This window comes from Amphibalanus amphitrite, unplaced genomic scaffold (assembly GCF_019059575.1).
Source record: "Amphibalanus amphitrite isolate SeventyFive unplaced genomic scaffold, NRLGWU_Aamphi_draft 000181F_arrow, whole genome shotgun sequence".
In the NCBI taxonomy this organism is placed as follows: domain Eukaryota; kingdom Metazoa; phylum Arthropoda; class Thecostraca; order Balanomorpha; family Balanidae; genus Amphibalanus; species Amphibalanus amphitrite.
The window spans coordinates 717189-740134 of NW_024881676.1; the positions used below are offsets into that span (position 1 = coordinate 717189).

At 55.3% G+C, this 22946-nt stretch overlaps 2 protein-coding genes across 2 annotated transcripts; both read right to left on the minus strand.

Annotated features, from left to right (window-relative positions):
• Nucleotides 1-92: 92 nt before the first annotated feature.
• Nucleotides 93-1649, minus strand: LOC122384068 (translation initiation factor IF-2-like). Its single transcript, XM_043371045.1, has 4 exons — nt 1523-1649; nt 1040-1216; nt 558-649; nt 93-232 (listed from the first exon to the last, which is right to left on the minus strand). Exons 1-4 carry the CDS (start codon nt 1618-1620, stop codon nt 96-98), a joined length of 504 nt encoding a protein of 167 aa, XP_043226980.1. The 5' UTR covers nt 1621-1649; the 3' UTR covers nt 93-95.
• Nucleotides 1650-6961: 5312 nt separating this feature from the next.
• LOC122384085 (kinesin-like protein KIF18B) lies at nt 6962-13751 on the minus strand. Its single transcript, XM_043371083.1, has 10 exons — nt 13682-13751; nt 12409-12584; nt 11754-11934; nt 11246-11391; nt 10783-10917; nt 10259-10427; nt 9757-9953; nt 8132-9324; nt 7409-7677; nt 6962-7140 (listed from the first exon to the last, which is right to left on the minus strand). The coding sequence occupies exons 2-10, from the start codon at nt 12463-12465 to the stop codon at nt 6962-6964; spliced, it is 2526 nt and encodes an 841-aa protein (XP_043227018.1). The 5' UTR covers nt 12466-12584; nt 13682-13751.
• Between the last annotated feature and the right edge of the window lie 9195 nt (nt 13752-22946).

Genomic DNA, 22946 nt, shown 5'->3' on the forward strand with positions numbered 1-22946 from the left:
TATTTACTTTCATATATCCGCAGTACAACCTACAATCCACAGCCCCCTCCCCCTCCCCTTGAGACGGTCAGCTCCAGCCCTGCCCACGGCGCCACCTACCGTGTCGGCGGCCGGCGTGGCTGCCGGCTCCGGAGGCTCCGGCGCCGCTCCCGCCTGTGGTGGAGCGGCGGTGTCCGTACCGCCTGTGACCTGCTCTCTGAGAGCCTCCAGGCCGTCCGAGTCGCGCAGAACTCTGTGCGTAGAGAAGGGAGGGTAAGTGGGTGAGAGAGCGAGTGAATGAGTGAGTGAGTGAGTGAGTGAGCGAGTGGAAGGGAAAAGACGAGCGAGATTAGGCGAAACATATCAAGAGAACACTGTGAGATAGCGATAAAAAACAACAACAAAGAACTACATGTAACATCTTAGTCATGAGAGATGCATTACGAGTGAACAATGAACATTGATACACAAAGACATCTCTACAGTTTGTACACTGAATTTACAGTTCAGTCTTTACGACTCGACATCTCATCCAGTTCTCTCCATCAGTCAGCCCACCACTCTGCACACCCGCCTACCTGAGGTCCTCCTCAGTGCAGGCCTGTCTCCGCCGCCGCTGGTAGGGGTCGGAGGACGAGGAGGGTGAACGTGGCCGGGCGCCGCCACCACCCTGACAATCACACAGACACCGGTCAGAGTGGTACCGAGGTACACTACCGGGGTTCGACGGTAAAATGATTGAAACAGCGAGTGACCATCCAAGAAACGGGCCCGGGAAAATCTTAGATACGAACTTCTCAATAGTTTTTTCTTTCTCTGAACTACGCGCTTTTTCATATGTTGGTTGACATCACTTGATTCTCAATTATATTGTTGGGTAAAGGTTCTAACATATCTGTCTGACGTTTGTACTCTGTATGTAGGCAGAAACTATCTTAAGAATTCGAAAAACCCACAGAGCCATCGCACCGGAGGCCACGTCCACTGGCCGTTCCATCTCCTCCCCAGTTTCGCGTGACGCCCCCCCCCCCCCCCCCCCGGCAGCCCGAGACGGCCTCACCTGGTGTCCCGCCGCTGTGGCTCCCGAGGACCTGCTGCGCTCGAGGGCCGCTCTCGGCTGCGTCTCCCTGTCAGCGGAGACGCCCGAGCGCCGCTGGTCCGCTCCCCGCTCCGGGAGATCGGTCGAGCCGGGGACGGTGGGACCGCCGTCCGCGGGGGGTCGGGGTGCAGGGGCCTCCTAGGGACGGAGCGGTGTAGTCAGACGGGGAGAGAGGTGTGAGAGACTGAGATACACCTGAAGACAGGAACGCATACAGAAAACAGGAGGATACCCGCTACACACAGAGAATGAAGACACTAGAAAAGAAAGATACAGGACAAGCCTCAGCCATGCGCTTTAAGAAGAAAGGGACTACTTACAAGTTACAGGCCTTGGCACATTGTAATTACTGATAATCACGCAAAAGTAAGAACAACATTAGGATACCAAATACCTATGCAGTGGAGATTACTGCTAAACTAAATGACTGACTGTCTGTCCTACCTTGCCCACCAGCGCTGCGTCCACCTGGTGTACCCGGCTCTGGGGCGGGTCGGCGGCGGTCCGGGCGGCAGAGGCTGCCTCGTGTGGTGTGGACGCATCGGCCGGCTCACCGATCACAGCTGCCGGGCACAGAGAGGGAGAGGGAAGTCGTCAGAAGGGAGAGGGAGAGAAGGGCCAGTGAAAACTGCTTGGCAGTGGTCAGGAGATATAGATCCAGTCAACAATGACAGGGCAAAGTCGGCCAACACAGCGCAGGAGCGGCGCAGAGGATGATAGGATGAGATGACTGAGTCGATTGAGACGGAGGATGGAAATGACAGGAAGTGGCATACCATGAGGAGGCGTTTAGAAGCTCTGATGCCAGGATCACAGCCAAGCGGTTCGAAATATGTAGGACCACCTGTTTGTCTCCTTAACGCAAGATAATTGACTGGATACCGATAAATAGTCCGATACACTACCATCTAAACCGATAAGTCGGGACATGACAGACGCATGACACCGTATTATCTTGTCGGCTGTGAGACTGAGGACAAACTCACACAATATCGGCCAGGATAAGCCACACAAAGAACTGCGATAAGAACGAACGGTTCCGTGAGCTTTGAATTAATAATAAAGAAACACGTACGGGCGTGCGACAGAGCGCATGATCCCACGGAGGCCGGAGCAAAGTAAGAAATGAGCACCGAATCATCTGACAGTGGTCAGGAGCGGGGGTCGACTGTGTCCGTCAGTGACAGCACACAGGACGCCGCCGAAGGAGCGGTGACATGGCCACGCCACCGCTCCGGCGCCAGCGTGGACAAAAGATCTCGCCAGCGACCCGTCCGTCCGGAAACACGTTACCGTGAGTTCGAGCACTAAACTTAGTGACAGTGGTCAAGCCAAGCCACGGTGGAGCTGGTCGGTAGACACATCGACACAAACCTGCTGCCCCTAGCCGCCCACCGGCCACCGGCGGCTCAAGTGGGCCGGCACGCGGCGGAACATTTCCGAAAGGTCCACGGCGGGTCGCTGCGTCATGATAAGCGCGCGGAGCGGGCCGACCTGAGCTTGGCGCTGCGCTCAGTCGAGTGGCTGTGCCGCGTCTGACACTATACCCCTGCCGAGCGGCGTCCGGGAGAGCCGCGAGCATGAACGGCCAGCGTCGCCAAAATTCTGTGATAGTCCTGGAGCCGCGGCGTCAGGACGCTGCTGAGACAGTGGACAGTGGGCAAGCAGTCACAACTGATACAGTGGACAGTGGGCAAGCAGCCACAGCTGAGACAGCGAACTTCACGGCGTTCCGGGGCATGCAGCGCTCGCCGCGAGCTGGCGGTGGGGGCCGGGTGCGCTCTCGCAGCCGGCGGCGGGCCGAGCCGGTGCGGCGCACGCGCAGCTCGCCGCAGCAGCTGCACGACCAGCTGCAGCGGGCTGTGCTCGGTCAGGAGGCGGTGGACACGCTCAGTCTGCTGCAGCGAGGTGCCGACCCCAACCTGCGTGTCACCGCGCCGCACATCCGCACGCCCCGATCGCTACCCTCCTCGCGCAAAGAGAAAACAATAAAATTTCTAAATCCATCGAAGGGCCCGCGCTTCCGTCATGACAACAGTTGGAGCATACGCGACCCGGAGGCTGGCGCCGACAACTACGCCTTCTGGCACACCGAGCACAGAGACAAGGGCGCGCGTATGGAGACGCTACTGCACCGGGCGGCCCGAGACGGTAAGGCCGAGCTGGTGCGCGCCCTGCTCGACCACGGCGCCGACGCGTCCGAGCGCGACTGGGCGCAGCGCACGCCGCTGCACGTGGCCGCCGCCGCCGACACGCCCGGCGAGGTGCTACAGCTGCTGCTGAGCGCGCCCGGCACGCTCATCGACGCGCAGGACGCGGCCGGCGACACGGCACTGCACTGCGCGCTGCGGCAGAAGAACCGGCGCAACACCATCCTACTGCTGGAGGCCGGCGCGCGCGCCGACATACGCAACAAGGGTGGCCGCACGGCGCTCAAACACCTGCTCAAGGACTTTCCGCAGGCGCTGGAGACGGCGTTCGACCGGTCGCTGCGCCTGGTGCGGCCGCTCGGCTGGAGCGGACGCGCCATCCAGTTCGACTACTCGCTGTTCAACCCGTGCCTGCTGGACGACGACGAGAGCTCTTACGTAAGCTGCATGGAGACCCGTCTGCTCAACAGCATCGAAGTTGAGGCCACGCGCGACCAGCTATTTCTGCACCCACTCTGCCAGAGTTTTCTCAACCTCAAGTGGAAGATGATCTCGCCGTTGTACGTGATCGACATCATCATCTTCTTCGTGTTTGTCGTCAGCTTCAACGTGTTTCTGTTCGCCGTTGTGGACAAGCGGCGTGCCGAAAACATCACCGACAGCGCCCTAATCAGCAACGACATGGGGTTCTTCAACACGTCTGACGTCGTCCCGCCGGACCGCCGCGGCTCCGCGGGCATCGACTTCAACGTCACCTACTTCAACATGCCGCTGGAATCCATCACATTCTTCATCGTGGCCTTCACCTGTGTGTACATCGACCTGCGCGAGACGATCAAGATGTGGGTGCTCGGCGTGATGCCGTACCTGCGCGGCCCGGAGAACGTCATCACGTGGTTCTGCACCTCCACCGCCATCGCCTGTCTGTGCACGGACGTGCTGACGTTCGAGCAGCTGCGTCAGGTGGCCGCCGCCTGCCTGCTCGCCTCGTGGACCGAGCTGCTGTTCATGTTCGGCCGCGCAGAGTTCGCCTCCATGCACGTGATGCTGTTCGTGACGCTGATCCGCACCCTCTCCGTGTTCATGATGGTCTACACGGCCATCACGTTCGCCTTCACCAGCAGCTTCTTCGTCCTGTTCTGCGACAAACCGGACGAGTTCGATGGCCGCTTCGACACCATGACCAGCGCCTTCTTCACCACGGTGGTGATGTCGATCGGCGAGCTCAACTACGACCCGACGCAGCTGCACGGCAGCAAGGGCGGCTACGCCATCTACCTGCTCTTCATCTTCTTTATGCTCATCATCACCATGAACGCTATGGTCGGTATGGCCGTCAACGACACACGCGACATGGCCGCCAAGGCCGAGATCAAGCTGCACAAAAAGTACATCGAGTTCGCGCACCTGTTCGAGCGCCACCAGCGGTACCGGCGGCGCAGCTGTCTGTGGCGGATCCTGCCCTCTGTCAACATCACCCTGCTCGGCATGCTGCCCGAGGGCCGGCTGGCGGCCAGCTGGCACGTGCTGCCGGGACCGCAGCTCGGCTGGCGCCACCGCTGGCGGGTCATGTTCCCCGGCAAGGAGGGCGGGTACGCGGCGCAGCGCACCAAGGGCACTGAACAGCTGCGTCAATGGCTGGCCCAGTGGCCCGGCCTGCTGCGGCAGGCGGCGCGTATCGTCATCATCAAACACCACGACAGCTGGGACCAGCCCGTCGAGCCGGGCAGTGAGGACTTCCAGGAGACGGAGACGGACGGACCGCGCCGAGCGGACAAAGACGCCGGGAAGGACAGCACAGACAGCGCCGAGAGCAGCGGCATATCCAGTGACAAGGACATCGCGCCAGCCGGCGCCAAACGAGCCTCCCTCCGACCGGAGGATGCCGATCCTGAGAGCGGCGGCGAAGAAGGGGAGAAGGACGGGGGAGAGGGAGAGGATGAGGATGAGGGGGACGGCGGCGGGGCGCCCGACCAGCTGGTGGAGCTCCGGCACGCCGTGCTCGACCTCAAGTGTCAGCTGGGTAAGATGCAGGATCAGCTGGCGCACATAGGCCGAGCCGTCTCCAAGATCGCCTACACGCAACAGTCGACGGTCATACACACGTGATCAGACGTCAGCAATGGTGTCAGAGCGTGATTAGACGTCATGAGACATCATAAGTGACGTCGTTGGCGTACGTTATCGGTGCTTGACTGGTGAGTGGGACAGGCGGCAGCTGGAGTGATATGTGCTGCCCGGTGACGTGGTTAAGAACGTTAAGCCGGTAAATGATATCATATTCGTGGTGTTGTTACGATATTTCGTTGATAGAGCAAAGTACAGATACTTGTCAAGGAACTGCAAAGTACAGTTTCGCCCTTGTGTCGATAACCAATCTGATAGTGCCGGGAGATCAGATGGAGACTTTACACTGCCAGCTGCAGGGCAAGATTATGCATTCTGCGGCTCCTTCGGCAATCGGGGGCGTTGGGTCGTTTTTTACCATTGAATACCATCATCACCAAATATCCAACCTGAATCGTGATGCTGAATGTTATGGGATGCGTGCAATTAGCAATCGAGCGAAGTTTGGTAATTTTATGATTTATTTACATGAAGGCATGATGTAATGTTAAGCATGTTTAACGGTTTAAAAAAATGCATGAAATCGTCAACTTTCATCGAACGAAATGTAGCAGAGACTGTACACAAAAGTTAAATGATAAGTGAAGTTTTCAGTGACTTGGCTTATGAAAAACGACGTAAAAATGTATTATTCGTATGTGGGAATAAGTGTTTGAAATAAACACCTACTATGCATTTATCATTACTCATTTACAACCATAAGGCACTACTACGACGGTATAAAATGTTTTCAATCGAAAGTGAACAGCGCTCACCAAATCATAAACTGGATTCGTTAGATTCGATGACGAAGATTCGATAACGATGGCGAGAGATTCGACGAGATTCAGTTGGGTTAGGTGCCTGCATATTTGACGATAACAGATTGAAAAAAACGTAACTTTGACAATCACTCTCATGGGGGCAATGTTGAGTCCGTGCGACAGAGAACAAAACAGGGAAACGTCTACATACACGACAAAAATAAACTGTTTCACGTACCGAGGCATATGGCAGCTACATGCACGGAGTACGTAAGAATTGAGACGAAATGAATTACAAGCTTAGCGGGTATTGGAGATTATAATATTGATGGAGATTACAATATTGAATAATCGGATGTAATCGGAGGCTATCATTGAACACAGTTAAGTTACGCGTGGATGTCTACAACACCGTGCAGAACACCTCGGCTTTTCAGGGTGCAACGGCGACAACTTTTCAAATCAAGCAGAGCGTTCACTGCCATACGCCAGTACAAAGACTCGTCGTATCAAATGTCGCCGTCCACCGTTAATTCTCATATCGCAAAGGAAAGCAGCTTTTACAGGCGCATAAACTGTCAGCTATCACAAGTCTCGAGGACCAGACGCGCAAATCTCACCGCTATATCATCAGCCGAACATTATCGTCATGCGGCGCAGATGCTTGAGCCATGGGATAAAAACGGCGATTATAACGGCAGACTCATGAAGAACAATGGCCCTCTGCTGTCCTAGCCCCACTGTGTACTTTGCACTGGCAAATGTAAACACAGGGAACGCACCTAAGACGACCGCGATATACGGGCATGTTGGACGTTGGTCGTCATCGGCCACTGCCCCCCCCCTCTCTCTCGACAAGGCATTCAGTGATGAAGATAGTTGTCCTGCGTACTCTCCTCCCCCGCACACTCTCCCGAATACTCACCGGCGGGGGTGGTGTCCAGCGCTCCCGGCCTGTCTCCCAGTCGGAGACCGGTGCTCAGAGACTCACTGAGACCGTCCAGCTCGGAGGCCGGCAGACGGGACACGGCGCCGCCAGAGACTGCCGGTGGAGGGTCAGGGAGGTCAGCGGCGGGGTCACGGTGAGACTACATCTTATAAACGAGTTGCGATGTGGGCTACGGGCGGTAGGACATGCTGAGTTCGAGACCGTAGGTAGTTGAAATTCTTAGGAATATAATCAGCTGAGTTTGTTAAACCATTCAAAATGCGGACTAGTGCTAACTCTGCGAGATGCAGTGCCAAGCTTCGATTATTTAAGCAGCCCTCTCTGATAAGGTTGGGTCGGCAGTCGTTCCCCGTTCACCCACCGTTGTTCGTGCCGGCGCCGTGCGCGGGCGCCCTCTGCGCCGCCGGCGCGTCAGTGTCGGTGTCGCTCTCGGTGCTGTCCGGGGGGCGCAGCTCGCTGCCCGCCTCCTGCTCCTGGCGCAGACACTCCTCGGTCTCCTGCTTCCTGCACATCCACTGCTGGATGAGTCCGTTGTGTTCGCCGTCGACGGCGCCGCGGCCGGCCAGCTGGCGGAGCAGCCTCTCGGCGCCGGCCACCAGACGGCGGTACTGGTCGGCGGCAAACTCCAGCCTGGCAGACGGCGGCAGAGGTCAGACGAACGGCGGGAATAGACGGCAGGGACGGTGCGGTCTACGGACAGTGACAGTGTGCGACATTCATGATAAACAAAAAGTTAGATCATTTATAACGGAAAACTGCGCACAAAACACTTTCATGTGTTTAATGTGTGAAAAAACAAACTAGCGTTACACGCGGCTGTAAGACAATGAAGTACTCCCAGTTTCTTTTGAGATGCACAATTAAGTGCTACAACACCACAAAGCCGGTCAGAAGAATGCATCGCCACGAAAGACATCGATGAAACGCATAATGCACGTATCAGCAATTCAGACAAGATTCCCTCTTCCCCACCGTCCCCCAATCTCTCCCGTTCACTCACTGGAAGAGCTGGTCGTCCTGTTTCTCTGGCTCGGGCTCGGAGCGTGTGTTCGGCGGCGGCGCCTGGGCCGCCAGCGCCGCCTGCTGCGCCGCCGCCAGCTGGTGCATCTCGAGCACATGCAGCCGCTGGTAGAGGTCAACCAGCGCGTTCTCGTGGAGCAGCGCGGCGCGCTGGCAGCTGAGCTCGGTCAGACTGGTGAGCGGCGGGCTGGCCGTGTAGCCGAGCCCGGCCAGCCGGCCGGCCGGCGACGCCTGGTGGTGGTACGGGTGCACCAGCGCCGACTGGTGGCTGTGGTGCCCGCCGCCGGCCGGCCGCGGCGGCTGGCTCACCGACAGATTCTGGTGGGAGCCGAACGACGGCACCGTCTGACTGAGCAGGTGGCCGGGGGTGGCGGCAGACAGCGGGTGGGCCAGGGCCGGGAACGATTGGCTGAGCGACGGGTTCAGCGACTGCTGCACCGCCAGACTCTGACTGTGAGCGTGGCTCTGGTTCATCAGCGGCTGGTTCAGCGGAGACAGCGGCTGGTTCATCTGGTTCAGGTTCATCTGGTGGTTCTGGTTCATGGTTTGGTTCAGTCCCATCTGGTTCGGGCTGAGCAGCTGCTGATTTTGGTTTAGCATCATCTGCTCCTGCTGGCTGTGCGTCATCAGCGCCTGGTTCTGGTTCATGATCTGCTGGTTCGCGTTGATCAGCGCCGGGCTGTGGTTCACCACCGGCTGGTTCACAGCCATCATGTGCTGGCTTTGGTTCATGGCCGGCTGGGTGGGACTCATCAACTGCTGGGTCTGTCCACCCACCATCTGCTGAGCCGGGCTCATCACCGCTCCGTGGCCGCTGAGCCTCTGCTGCGCCGAGCTGAGCCGTCTCTGTCCGCCGAACCCCGGTCCGTACCCCGCTCCATACCCCGCCGGAGGAGCAGCGGTCGGGCCCCAGCCGACCGCCGGCGGCGCGTCCAGCTCCGGCCCGTACCCGGGCGCGGCACCGTACCCTCCCTGCGCCCAGCCGGCCGGCGGTGGTTTGCCGTCCGGCCGCGGGGAGGCCGCCTGCAGCGGGTGCCTCAGAGGGTGGACCGGGTGCACCTGGCGCGCCGGGCCCGCCTGCTCGGCCGGCGGCGGATCAGAGGACGGCGGCAGCGGCCGCTGCACGGCGCCACACGTCACCAGGTTGATGACGGCCGGCAGCAGACGCACGTACTGCAGCGAGTTCAGGGACTCGTCTGTGTCGGCCGGCGACAGACAGCAGAGCACCAGCGTGCGGCAGTTGCCGCCGATCACGTCCTGAGGCGCAGAGGTGCGGACGGAGATCGGTGAGTTTTGAGGATAAGCAGCAGGGTGTGTAAGTGGGCAGCCAAGCTGGTTGAGCCGGTTACTACTGGTATCGTGTCTACGAAGCGCATAGAGTCACCCATGGTTGTGACGTTTAACTGAGCGGACAATCAACTAAAAACGTGACTGAGCACACATTAAACCAGCCTACCTGTGCTTCCCCAACCGCAAAACGGAAATCATCCACCTGATTAACCGAATTTACACACTTGAACACAATCATAATTAACTCTCCACATTAAGGCCCCACCCCACTGCTTTCACGACTTGACCAACAGAACACCTAGCACAACCCATCAACCACCCAGGCCACTAATTCCTCTAACCCTTCCCCAACACATCCCACGCACACTCCCTCCCGACCCCACCGTGCACCCATCTGACCTTGAGCAGCGCGGGCAGGGGAGCCAGGTGGTAGGGCACGGACGGCCGGCGGCGGGCCAGCGCCTCCACCACGTGACGCAGTGCCAGCAGGCCGGCATTAATGGTGAAATCGTCCGGGTCGTCGGGCGCCGGCTGTAGCTCCGAGCCGGACAGCTCCACAAAGTACATTGACGAAGAGGTCTCGTGCAGCAGCACACCTGTCAGGGCGGATGGAGGTGAGGGGGATACAATGAGCGGCAATCATGATGTACCATCTGTGAGTGTGTGATGTGTGATGTACAGAGGGGGCTTATAGGTAGGTATTTGTAAACAGCCGGAACTGACGTAGTTTGAATGGAACTCTATTTGAAAACCACTTGTGTTGGCTTAGAGTTATATCTAACAGTTGATCAAAATCCACACACAGAGCCGCGTTTCTCACTTCAGCCGCATTCAGCAGTGACCGTTAACCACCCGCTCTCCTCTCCCTCCCCTCCCGCTGTGCGTGTCCCGGCCCTCTCACCGTCAGCCCACTCCTGCTGAACTTGCACCGTGAACACTGTGTGCGCCTGCTGGTCACTGGCCGCCGTAGAGCCCGCCTGTCGCATGGATGAGCCAGCCTCGAGGCAGTGCAGTACCTCGGAGACGGAGGAGCACTCCAACCGGGTGAGACCCGGCACCACCGGGGAGCCCTGGGGGAAACACAGCGCGGGGGTGGGGGTCAGTGGACAGCGCCAACCGGTCGGAACGGGAGGGGGCGGGAGAAACGGGAGGGGTGAGATGGGATGGGTCGAGATAAGAAGGGACGGTTTAGACACGTACATATCAATCAGAGCTGACTTCACAAAGCACCAAGGTGGTTTCTGCCAAAACATCTCCACTAGACGGATTTTATCTCAGGGACATTGTCTGCTAATGCTCCCACGTCTCTTCCGTCTCTTTTATGCTAACCAGTGAGTGATGACTCATGAGCAGCGGTAAGTCCCTCCACTCCCCGACAGGGCAGCGGCATCAGTAGCCTATCTCTTCACGGGGCTCACGCCTCACCTCCTCGTCGTACTGCACATCCAGGTGGTAGCTGACGGGCTCGTAGTTGAGCAGGTCGCGGATCTCCTCCTCACCCACCTCCAGGTAGCTGGCCCGCACCGTGAACGCGTGCTCGGCCACCTCGTGTGAACTTTGCTGCACGGCGACAAACGAGACTTTCGTTAGCAGTCAGTGGGCATAAGGGAACTATGAAACGATCGTAGTTCGTAAATCGTAATGGAACGTGACGAATCGAAGCTGGACCAGGTGCGGAATTGGCGTAATAAACTGACAAATATTAATATGAAGACAATTATCATAAGCCAATAAAACTCTGAATTCGTAATACAGCGTACCAATGTGACCGTACCTAATGCCTGGAGGCCCGGGAGCCCATAGCGCACGATGTGCGTTGAAACATACAAACGCGTAGCCCGCGCGTAGGGCAAGTGCCCTATGCATTAATAACACGTGGCACACGTACCTTCAGTGCCGCGAACACGTGGCGCACGGCTCTGGGCAGCACGCCAAACTCGGCCTCGCTCATGGCGAACGTGGCGTCCGGTCCGACCAGCGTGAACGTCTTCCCCGAGCCCGTCTGGCCGAACGTCACCACGGCTACATTGTAGCCTGGGGGTGGAGGGGGAAGGGTGGTGAGGGAAGGGTGGGGGGACACAGCAGTTATACGAGTTTAGAGGCTGTGGGTGATTAGTTAGCAGTTGGCAAGTGACGGTGTTTAATTGGTGTTGAAGCAAAATGTGTTACTCAGGAAGTATACCATCTGCCTGCACCATCGCTGGCTATATTCCGTGTTCCGAAAGAGACTAGTCGGAAAATAATAAGTGTCATGCAGATAAAGCCGGCGAGAATCTAAAACAGAAGTCGCAAATAGCACAGAATACAGCCACATAAGCAGAGAACAGCGCGCTCGTCCCGTCGGCCGTCACCCTCCGGACGAGACACGCCCCGGCCGGCGGCGCGGTCCGCCTCACCCTGGAGCAGCATCTCGACCTGCGGCTCGACGGCCGCCGCGTACAGCTCCTGCTGGCCCACAGAGGCTGGCAGGCAGAACGTGGGCTCGAACAGGTGGCCCTCGACGGTGACCTGGCCGGTGGCCAGCAGCTCGACCCGCTCGTCCGACGGCGGGTCATCCGTGTCCAGCACGGGCCGCAGCTGGGGGCAGCCCGTCATGTCAGGGGAGGGGTGTAAGGAGATACGACCATGGGTGTTAGACTCATATTGGGATAGAAATGTTAGGCATGGATTAGAGGAAAACACAATGTGGGAAAGTTGGTACAGTATGGAAATAATATTACTACAGGCCTACAGCAACGCACTTTGTATGTGGATCGCTCTTAAATATAAATACAAATGCAAATACAAACACAAAAACAAATACAGCAATAAGGAAACATTGAAGACTCCACTAACATGTAAGAAATAACCAGCAAAGAAGACATTTTGGGGTCTGGTCTGCGTATAGACCTCACCTCTGTCTTCACTTATTAGCTATGAATGCATATTTTCAAGCTATTTGTGATGATCATTCTTTGTTAAGCAATTAAGATGAGGCTAAAATTAAATAAAATAACCACATCAAGGACATAACCAATGGTTGAAGAATGTATAGATGACATTAACACTTACCCTTACACCAACTTGTATTGGTATTTCCAAATAACTTTGTTTCCTTTCAAAATCCATCTTCAGCTGATTCCAGTCACAACAGCGAGCCAAACAACAGAGAGCTCCTTGAACTAATCCACAATGTCACATTGATTTGACTCTTGAGATATCACAACTTATTCTCAGTCATGTTTGCCCTGGAATGTCAAAATATTTATAGAGTGAATGCTTTCAATCTACAAAAATGAGAAGGAAGAGCAACACATGAATGCTGACACTAGTTGACTTTTCCCACATAGCTATTCAAAAAAGCAGTACATTTTTTAAACTGAAGAGTAAGCATAAAAAAAACTTTTAAATTTACTTGAACCATAGGCTTAGGCACAGATGAATCAAATTTAACTGCAGATCCAATGTCTCTCCATGTTCCATATCAAGATATATGTTTAAAAAAGAAGAATGATTATTGCTTCTCAAAAACAACAGACCTCTCATTCTAACTCAGACTAACATGTGAGTTGTGACAAACTGGATGCTTACTGAAACTTTCAACTGGAGCCATTAGTATCAATAGGTTACACACTCCACAAATGGTTAATCTATACCTTTGGCCTTAGCTTAAGTTAAACATTCTCAAACCTTCTAACCCACCCACTTTCTGCCGGTACCTGAGCCAGGCATTGTTGGAGCTTGCTTATTCTGCATGCGGCAAAACCACAGAGTGGGTAAACTAGCGATATTCATTAAAAAATGGCTTAAATCTGGTTTAATATATTTAGTAGCAATGTGCCACTGCAAATAGTGACAATTATACAAAAACATAGTATTTTAACAATTAGAAATAAAGGACAACACTGAGTATTCTTCTATGAGTATTATTATTTAACTCAAGCTGATTTGGCACCTGCAGGCTGCAGCACCAATTTTCAAGCTGCACAGTGGAGAACTATGCTGCAGTAGGTGATGCCACACCTGCGATAATGCACCAGTGTGGGTGAGGCGAGGGGTATAAGTGTAGCAGCTCTCACCATGCATGCATCAGCACATTTTTGCAGCACTTCAAACATGACGCGTTAACATTGAAATGGCAGCGGTAGTGTAATTACGTTGTACAAAATACAGTTGGTACTTGGCATAGTTGTGATAAACCGAAAATTATTGTCCATTTCAGGGTTTTCATGATGGTTTCCACGTTATTTAGCATGGAGAAGTGGATTCTGAGTTCTGACTATAGAAAATGTGTGATTTGATAGGCAAAGGTCTTTAAGATCACCAATGTTTCACTTTTTCTTACAGTGATTGGTCAGTATTTTCATCACTCTAAAAAGAAATCACAACTCTCTCACAACTCTCAACAATTATATTGATTTCAAGGCCGTATAAGAGAGGTAGAATCATCCCGCGATTTCCAATGGACCGGTCGCTAAGCATTCGCGTGACGTCACTGGTGGAGACCGGGCGGCGCCCGGCTCCAAGCTGTACGTCGGGTACATTTGGCCCCGTATAGTTGTTATTACTGAACGTAACGACAACTAAACTTTTTTACTCACCTAAAGATGATTTCCTTACCGGTACATTGCCGACCCGAGCCCCAGGGTTGACAATCATGGGATATGGGTCGGAACTCGGATGGGCGACCTCGCGACGGGATAAGGAACGATTGCAATTGTTGTGTCCCGCACCGCCGATTGCATTCTCTATCTGCATCGGGGGGGGGGGGGAAGCAGGGGGCACGTGCCCCCCATCGGATCAGGGGGCCTCTCGGGCCCGAGGGGCCTTGCGACGCCAATTGGAGGCTGAGGGTCCACGCTGGCATCTTTCGACTCAGAAGGGCCCCGCAGGGCTCGGAAGGCCTTATGTGCTCCGAAGAGCCACACTTCTCTCCATAAGAGCCCCACACCGGCTTTTTAGTGTCCCTTGTCGGCCTTTGAGGGCCCCTTGCCGGCTTCTCAGGGCCTATTGACGACCTCTGAGGGCTACTTGCCGGCCTCTGAGGGCCCTTACCGGCCTATCAGGGACCAGCAGCTCTAAGGGTTCCACACACGCCTGCGATGACCCCCTAAACCAATGGTTGAAGGCCCCCACAACCGCGCCTGCGAGGGCCCTCACCGGCGGCTGTGAAGGCCCCACACCGGTGCCTAGCTGAGGGCCCCACACTGCCACCTCTGAGTGCAACCGGCACCCCTGAATGAGCTCCCGAAACCGTATATCGGCGGCTCTGGGGGCTCAACGCCGGAGCCTCTGACGGCCTCAGACGGGACCTGTGCATCGGACGGCCACTCACCGGTGACTTTTGAGGGCCCACACCGACGACTCTGAGGGCCACACTGGCGTTTGAATGTATCTTGCTGGTCTCTAAGGACTCCACAGGGCTCCCGAAGGCACCGCAGACCTCTTGAGAGCCCCTTGTCGGTCTCTGAGAGCCCCTGTCAGCCTGTAAAGGGTTCGAGCCAGCAGCTCTAAGGGTCCCACACCCGACTGTGACAACCCCACACCGCAGTGTCTCTGACGGCCCACAACGGCAACTGTGAGGACCCTCACCGGCGCCTCTGAGGGCCCACAGCGGCACCTCTGGGGACCCCGCACCAATGCCTCTGAGAGCCTCACACCGGTACCTGTGAGGGCCCACCTCCAAAGGCTTCATAACCGGCGGCCCCGAAGGCATCACACAATCTCTTAGTCTCGCTGAGCTTCTATCCCAATCCCATACCGGCTTCTATCCCAATTCCGGCTCAACTAATTAGCAGCCCCCCCCCCCCCTCCATGGGTCAGCAGCGCCGCGCCGGTGCCGGGGGCCAGCGCCATTGGGGCGGCAGTCGCCACGCGCACTCAATGGTTAGCGCTTAGCACCGACGGCTAGCGCACGCCCGGTGTGTCATCGGCCGTGAGCCGCTCCAAAACGGCTGCAGTAACTAGTCGATATAGGTAGTAAGGAGATGCAGAGATGCAGGTGGATTGATGACCGGCAAGCTTTTGTGTTTTACGAGGGTGAAGGGTCGAAGTCGGCTGCTAAGTGGTGAGCGGATTTTATCAGATGCCGGTTCACCATGACCTTTGTCCGGGTCCTGGTACCCTGACGCACTCTTGGAGAGCAGGATCACAGCAAAAATCCATCCACGACTGTATCTATACGGCTTACGCTGTTCTGAAAACGTCTGCGTTTGGCCTTCTACGGGCCCGGCCGCGAGTTACCTAAGTGTGGAACTACAAGTCGATTCTAGGGCTCTGATTGGTCACTTTGGTCGGGGGATGACGCTTATAGCATGACGTCACCCGCGTACTTGGCCGGACCAACGGCGCGGCGCAGGCGCGCCGAGCCAACCCAGAGGCTCTCAAACTCAATTGTACAGATCCTGCGCATTGAATGGCGAAACTTCGGCGAGTTCGCTTGAGTTTGGAAGCCCCTGCCAGAGAACTGGAGACGGCCGGATTATTTGCTGGACAGTGGGCAGCGCAGATGGCGATTGACGGTGCCAAAAAGATGATAGGGAAAAAGGGGTTGAGACTTGAGCAGTGAATGTGAGCCTGTTGTATTGTATTGTATTACCTTCATGGACAATCCACGCGGGGCGTGGCGATTACAGTCCAGAGTCTGAGTCGGGCACAGACAAAAACATGCGGGGACAAGAAACACAGGCATACAAATTCAATCGCTGGACATTCGCTCTCTCTATATACAAACGGACGATTCAAGACAGCACACCGCACACGGATGTCGCACCTCCTTCCCCTGACACGGGTCATCGTCGGGCGGTCGTCATCGCCGGACAGACTGCAGCCTTGGCCGCACGGGCGAATTGGGCGGGGCGCTGTTCGATGACACCGGGAGGCAGACTGTTGAGTAGCGCCGCGGCCCGGTAGGCGAACCGTCGCTTGCCAGTCTCGAGCCGCGAGCGTGGAAGGTGGAAGAGGTGGTCCTGTCGTGTGGATCTCTCTCGCGCGTCACTGTTATTCGTGAAGATGGCAGCTAGTGCTTCGGGCTCGCCGTTGCTTATTATTTTCTGCGCAGTTACCATGGTTTTAACATCGGCCATAGCTTTCGGAGGCATCCATCCGAGTGAATCGCGGAGGCCAGAGACGTGATCGAATTTCCGGCGGCCGAATATGACCCGTGCTGCAAAGTTTAGAATTTTTTGGAGTCGGTCGAAGTTTTTCTGGGAGCCGTTTCCATATACAGTGAGGCAGTACTGGACGCGCGAGATGACGAGTGCAGTCACGATCGTTTTGAGGATACCGTCTGGGAGGCAGTGTCGTGCGTGGGAGAGGCCGATCAGTACGCCCGTGCAGCGACGGCTCAGCTCGGCCACGTGTGCTTCCCAGGTGAGTGCGCCGTCGAATACAACACCTAGGTTTCCCACCTGCGCGCACGGCAGGAGCTCAGCGTCACGGAAAGAGATTTTGAAGCGAGGCAGGTTACGTAGGTTTTGTCGGCTACCGAATACCATCAGTTGAGTTTTAGAAGCGTTGACTTTCAGGGCGTGTGCGCAGAACCATGCGTTAAGTGACTCTAGCGATGCCTCCATGCGCGAGATGAGACTCCTGATGTCGTTGCGTGGGCCGCTCACCAATATCTGGGTGTCGTCTGCGTACTGATAAGCGGTGGCGTCTCCGGCAAATAGTGAGAGGTCGTTGGAGAATATAGTGAAGAGGAGGGGACCCAGAGCCGAACCCTGGAAAACTCCTACGGTGTTTGGGAGCGGTCGAGAGGTTATCTTACGGCCGGTTTTGTCTTTCAGGGATACACTCTGCGTGTGTCCCTGAAGATAAGCGGAAAACCAGGAGGTCTCAATACCGTAGATTTGGAGCTTTTTGACAAGGAGTTCATGGTCAATGACGTCAAAACATTTGCTGAGGTCTATGAGGCATAGCATTGAGATCTCACCCCTATCGGTGGCGGCAAGGATGCTATCTGTGACTGACAGCAGCGCAGTCTCAGTGGAGTGTCGGGGGCGGAATCCGTGTTGGGTAGACGAAAGAAGGTGGTTATGGGTGAGATAGTGATAGAGCTGCTGATGGATTACACGCTCGATGATTTTCATGATTACGGGAACTAGGGAGATCGGTCTGAAATTGCTGGGGTCAGATGGGTTGCCAGACTTGAAGATCGGTTGAACGATAGAGTGTTTCCAGGGGTCAGGAATGTCGGAACGGGTTATTGAGACGTTGATGATGTGTAAAATGATGTCGCCAATAGTTTGGAAGCATACTTTTAACATGCGGATGCATATACCGTCAGTGCCACGCGCGGCAGAGTTTCGCATGTTGAACACTGTGAGTCCGAGTTCCCCGAGAGTGATGGCCCTCGGCCTAAAGCTGCATGCGCCGACACGGGGTAGACGTATGTAGCGGGGTTTCGCGGCGTTGCGGGGCTAACCGGGCAGTGTCTTTCGATAGTGATGGAGAGCAAGCTAACCGGACAGTGTCTTTCGTTATTGAGGGGTGAGAGCTCCGTCGGCGCGCTCCATGAAGCCCATCGCTTTATCCAGCCCCTCGCGAACCCGTTCCGACTCTGACTCTATCTTTCCGGGGCGATCAATCATCGGAAACACATAGGCCAGGGTTAGGGAATGGGAGATAATGATAAATGTTAATCAATTACCCTCGATCATATTGGTATAGAAAATCAACTCTATTTAACAAAAAGTCCCACTCTCAAACAACAGCGCCCTTCCTAGCTTGAGGGTCATCTCCCACCAGATATATGTATCAATCATTCGTCCATTTATCCATCCCCTTACAACCATGTCATTCGTCCACTTATACCTCGTAATTTACCAGAGTTGACCATCTCCGGTCCCTCCCCTTTTTTCCTAACTTCCCCCGGTGGTGCTAGGGCGCGCGCAAAGTCGTTATCGAGTCATTGGCCTTAAATGTCATTTAACCGTTATCCCTTCATAACCACAATGTTCCGTACATCAGACAAACGCTTCATAATGCTCACGCTACACAATTAGAGATACGACCCACCACATATTTCGGCACTCGACCTTCGCGTTACGTGACTTATTGCGGTCCGTCCCATCACCATGTCGAACTACCTACACAAAAAAAACATAAATGTCTTCGGCCAGCGGCTCCGAGACTACGGCTCGCAGGGCACTGTGTAGTCCGGTTTCCGCGGGGGACTTATTTGAAATTTGAGACCGGGGCTGGGTAACTAAGGTCCGTCCGGGCTGCCTGCGTCGTCTCCGTATAGCCGCGGTTTTCGGGCCAGCCCCCGGCGACCGAAAGGGGTTAGTCGTTCGTCGGCTTTACACGAATCCATGACTACCAGTTTATGCCAAATTGCCTATAATAAAACGAAAACTAAGCGTACCACGGCCCGCAATGGGCTTATCTAAAATTTGAAACCGGGCTGGGTAACTAGGTCCGTCCGGGCTGCCTGCATCGTCTCCGTATAGCCACGGCTTTTGGAACAGCACCGGCGACCGAACGGGTAAGCCTCCGTTGGCTTCACACAATCCACGACTACCAGCGTTATAGGTGCCCGAAGCCCTATCTATCCGTTGCTGGTAGTTAAGCTGTCGTCACAGACCTAACCGAAATGACCGCTGCACGGCCGGAGTAAATCGACTGACAGCGGGGTGGCCAGTACCGACTTACCGCGATCACCCGACTCGCATGCTTTGGTATTTAATGTTCACCCCCGTCCTGCAGCATCACACGTTTCTTCGCGGGACATTACTTAACCGGCGGCATACGTCTCCTCGCTGGGACGCCTGGGGTCCTAACCATCTCCGAAACTACCTACGTCACTTATCGAATGTCATCCTGCGCTGATCACTCAATGGACCGATAGCGGACCTAACCTATCTTTTAAAACCGGGCGGGGTCACTAGGTCCCTCCGGGCTGCCTGCATCGTCTCCGTATAGCCACGGCTTTATGGGGCCCGCGCCGGCAACCGAACGGATTAGCCTTTGTCGGCTATGCACTCATCCTCAATAATCGATCCTCAACTCGCTCTCACCCTTTCTCTTCACTTCGCGACTTATTGCACGTATCCAGGGCTTACCCAAGCGAGGCCTACTATTTAAGTGGGGTCTATCCGAGCTGAGCTTCATTCAGGAAATCCGATTCCTCTACGTGTACAGTCTTCAATTCCATTTCACTCGCTTCTTATCTCCCTCCTAACCCATGGCCGCGTCGGTGGACTTTCCACGCACAGGGGCGTGACGTGCATCATCTATCTCCCCGGTTCCGTCCCTTGCAGTGTCCCCAGTGTCCATGTGGGGTAAAGTTACAAATATTTCGTGTGCGGCAAGGTCTATGTGTGCTCCTTATATTTGGACCGCTGGATAGGGTAGAGCGCCAGGAAATCCGCTGGCGAGGGCACTTGGGAGTCAACCGGAGAAGCTCCAGTATCGGTTGGGCTAGGGAGGTCCCGTATGTGTTGTGTATAATCGCTATCATTTGGACCGTGGGATAATTTGGGGAGGATGGAGTGCCAGGAAATCCACTGGCAAGGGCACTTAGGAGTCAACCGGAGAAGCTCCAGTATCGGTTAGGCCAGGGAGGTCCTGTATGTGTTGTGTGTAATCGCTATTGTTTGGACCGTGGGATAATTTGGGGAGGATGGAGTGCCAGGAAATCCACTGGCAAGGGCACTTAGGAGTCAACCGGAGAAGCTCCAGTATCGGTTAGGCTAGGGAGGTCCTGTGTGTATTGTGTGTAATCGCTATTGTTTGGACCGTGGGATAATTTGGGAAGGATGGAGTGCCAGGAAATCCACTGGCAAGGGCACTTAGGAGTCAACCGGAGAAGCTCCAGTATCGGCTAGGCTAGGGAGGTCCTGTGTGTGTTGTGTATAATCGCTATTGTTGGACCGTGGGATAATTTGGGGAGGATGGAGTGCCAGGAAATCCACTGGCAAGGGCTTTTAGGAGTCAACCGGAGAAGCTCCAGTATCGGCTAGGCTAGGGAGGTCCTGTGGGTGTTGTGTGTAATCGCTATTGTTTGGACCGTGGGATAATTTGGGGAGGATGGAGTGCCAGGAAATCCACTGGCAAGGGCACTTAGGAGTCAACCGGAGAAGCTCCAGTATCGGCTAGGCTAGGGAGGCCCTGCATGTGTTGTGTATAGTCGCTTTGTGCACTGTGTAAACTCAACAGATAAAGAGAACTGATCGTTGTAAATTACTCTGGCCGGACACCTTGGAAACGACCTCTTTCCTGACTGTGGGTTAGCATATGGCCTTTTATGCTCCATCCTCCGATCCCTGCCCCTTCAGCACTACTCACACTCGTATTTCAATATTTACAAGTCCCATTTATTTACATACTCCGACGCAACACCTTAAATTCCCTTACAAGTCAAATTTAAAGGAAACATTCTGGGCCCAGGCCGCCCATCAACTGAGCCCCACAAGCCGCGCGGTGCGGTACACAGTCGCCCGTCCCTTTCCCGACTCCCCACGGTGCATAATCCCCTCCGTCCGCTTAAATCACAACGGGGCGCCAGACGACTGAAGAGGGCCCACGTCGGCACGCGTGTCGCACTACGCGCACAGTTACATAATTGATCGAAATCGAATTGTGAAATTAAGCTACCTAGACTGAAAGTCCCAAGAATAAATTTAAATACCTAAGCTGAATGGCCTAAAATATTGCGGACGACACCTAAAAGGGGAATATAATGTGGCTCACATAGCAGTAACGAAAGGGGGGGGGGGTTACTTGGAGGATTTAGGGACTAGGTGCGCACCCGTGTTCACCGCGTGACCTTACTTGAGATGGAGTCGCTGACATGATGGTCGTGACCGTCCAGCGCCCGGCCAGGCGGCCGGAGCCGCCGCCGGCGCCGTGATGCCTGCCGCTGGTCTCTCGTGGGCTGTCCACGGTGTCAGATGTGAGCCGAGAGCGAAGAGCGGCGTGGGATCCGTCGTCCGAGAGAGAGCCAGAGAGCGTGGAATGCGTCGTCCGAGAGAGCTTTTCAGTTCCGTTTCATCAACTTATACTTCTGATGACGTCATACTTCAGAGGGCCGGGCAGCATCACCTTGTCCAATCTCCGTCCTCCATTCTCAGAAGCTGCACTCGGCTCCGCCCTCGAAAGTTCGTGATTTGCTGACAAAGTTCGGTTCCCCTCCGGCCATGGCAGTCGCACCCTTTCACGCAGCGATCGGGTGGAATTCGCCGCCGGCGCTCACGGCGCCTGAGGCGCCAGGTGGCGGGCCTGGCCCTCTGCTCCCCTTGTTTTGAAGTCAGGTCCGGCCAGATGTCCTATATTTTGTCGTTGGCGACCGAGTTCCATTTCATCCTGTTTTCGTACAACCCGGGTCGGTCTCCGCTCCCCTTTCTTGTTTTGGTTCAAATCAGGGCCGGTCTGCACTCCCCTCTCCTTGTTCTCTGGCGGGGTGCCGAGCGTGGGACAGAGTCTTGTTTTCCAAAGGCTAAACTGATTAATGGCTCGAGGCTGGCAGAATGGCGCGTTTCGGTATGCTCTTTGTTGGCTTCAGATCCGAGTTCTCATGAAGTGGGGTGGTCATCTATAGAGGACCCCTGTTTGTCAGAGCCGACTTCGCCGTCTGCGTGGACGCCAGCTGGGACGGAGAGAGGGTATCACAGCCGATTTAGTCGGCTGACCGTGTCTGTGCGGCGCTCGCAGATGGCCGTGTTTCAGCTTGTGGCACAGCTTGCAGTTCAGCATGAAAGATGAAAAAAATGTAACGCATCTGCGTTACATTTTCAGACCTCTTTTTATAGTCGCGCCCCGCGACTAAACGTTTGAGAGGCGGCTTCTGCCGTGCTATTTGGTGCCGTTTCGTCGTGTTTCTTGGTGACTTCTGTGACGAGAGTGGGTGGCCGTCTTCTAAAGGATCGGTAGTTATTTTAACAGGAGTGTTCGGTTGGGGAGGATGGTAGGACGAGCTTGGATGATTAGGACATAAGGATTGCGGGTTTTTGTGTCATTGCACAGTATTTCGGGCCATTCTTACATTTCAGAAATAAAATATCACACAATATCTCGTTAAACTCCACCTACCTCGCCAGAAGTTCACGCAAAGCAATGGAAATTGTTGACGCGTCACGATACAAAAAAAAACCTACACGCACACATAAATACAATGATAGATTTGGTTACTCCAATTCAGATCAGTTTAACAGATAACATACCAGTGCAGACTTTGGTGTGCCTGAGCCGAGCCTGGCACCTGACGGTGGCTCCACGAGCGAGCCACGATAACCCCGGTCCGGGAAGGCCTTTGTTGGCGAGCTGGCGGGCGTCCGCGATTCGGTCTCGAGCCGGCCGGCTGCTGCTGTAGTTGTGTCCAGTTCCGGATTTTCCCAGTCTCGTAGTTGTAGTCGTGGTTCTCGCCGACCATCGATGTCGAACGCAGCCGCCCTGGCGAGCTGTCAGGGCTGACTACGGTCGGCCCAGAACTCGTCGTCTGTGGCTGAGCCTGGGTTGGACGTGGCTCCAGCGCACTTCCGAGCTGTTTCTGCTGGTCTGGTGGCCGGCTGGGCTGCGCTCTGGTGTAGATTGCTGATGATGGTTTGGCTGTCACATCCAGCGGGAGACGTGGTCCCACTGCAGCCTGCTCCATGATTACTGGCTGCGAT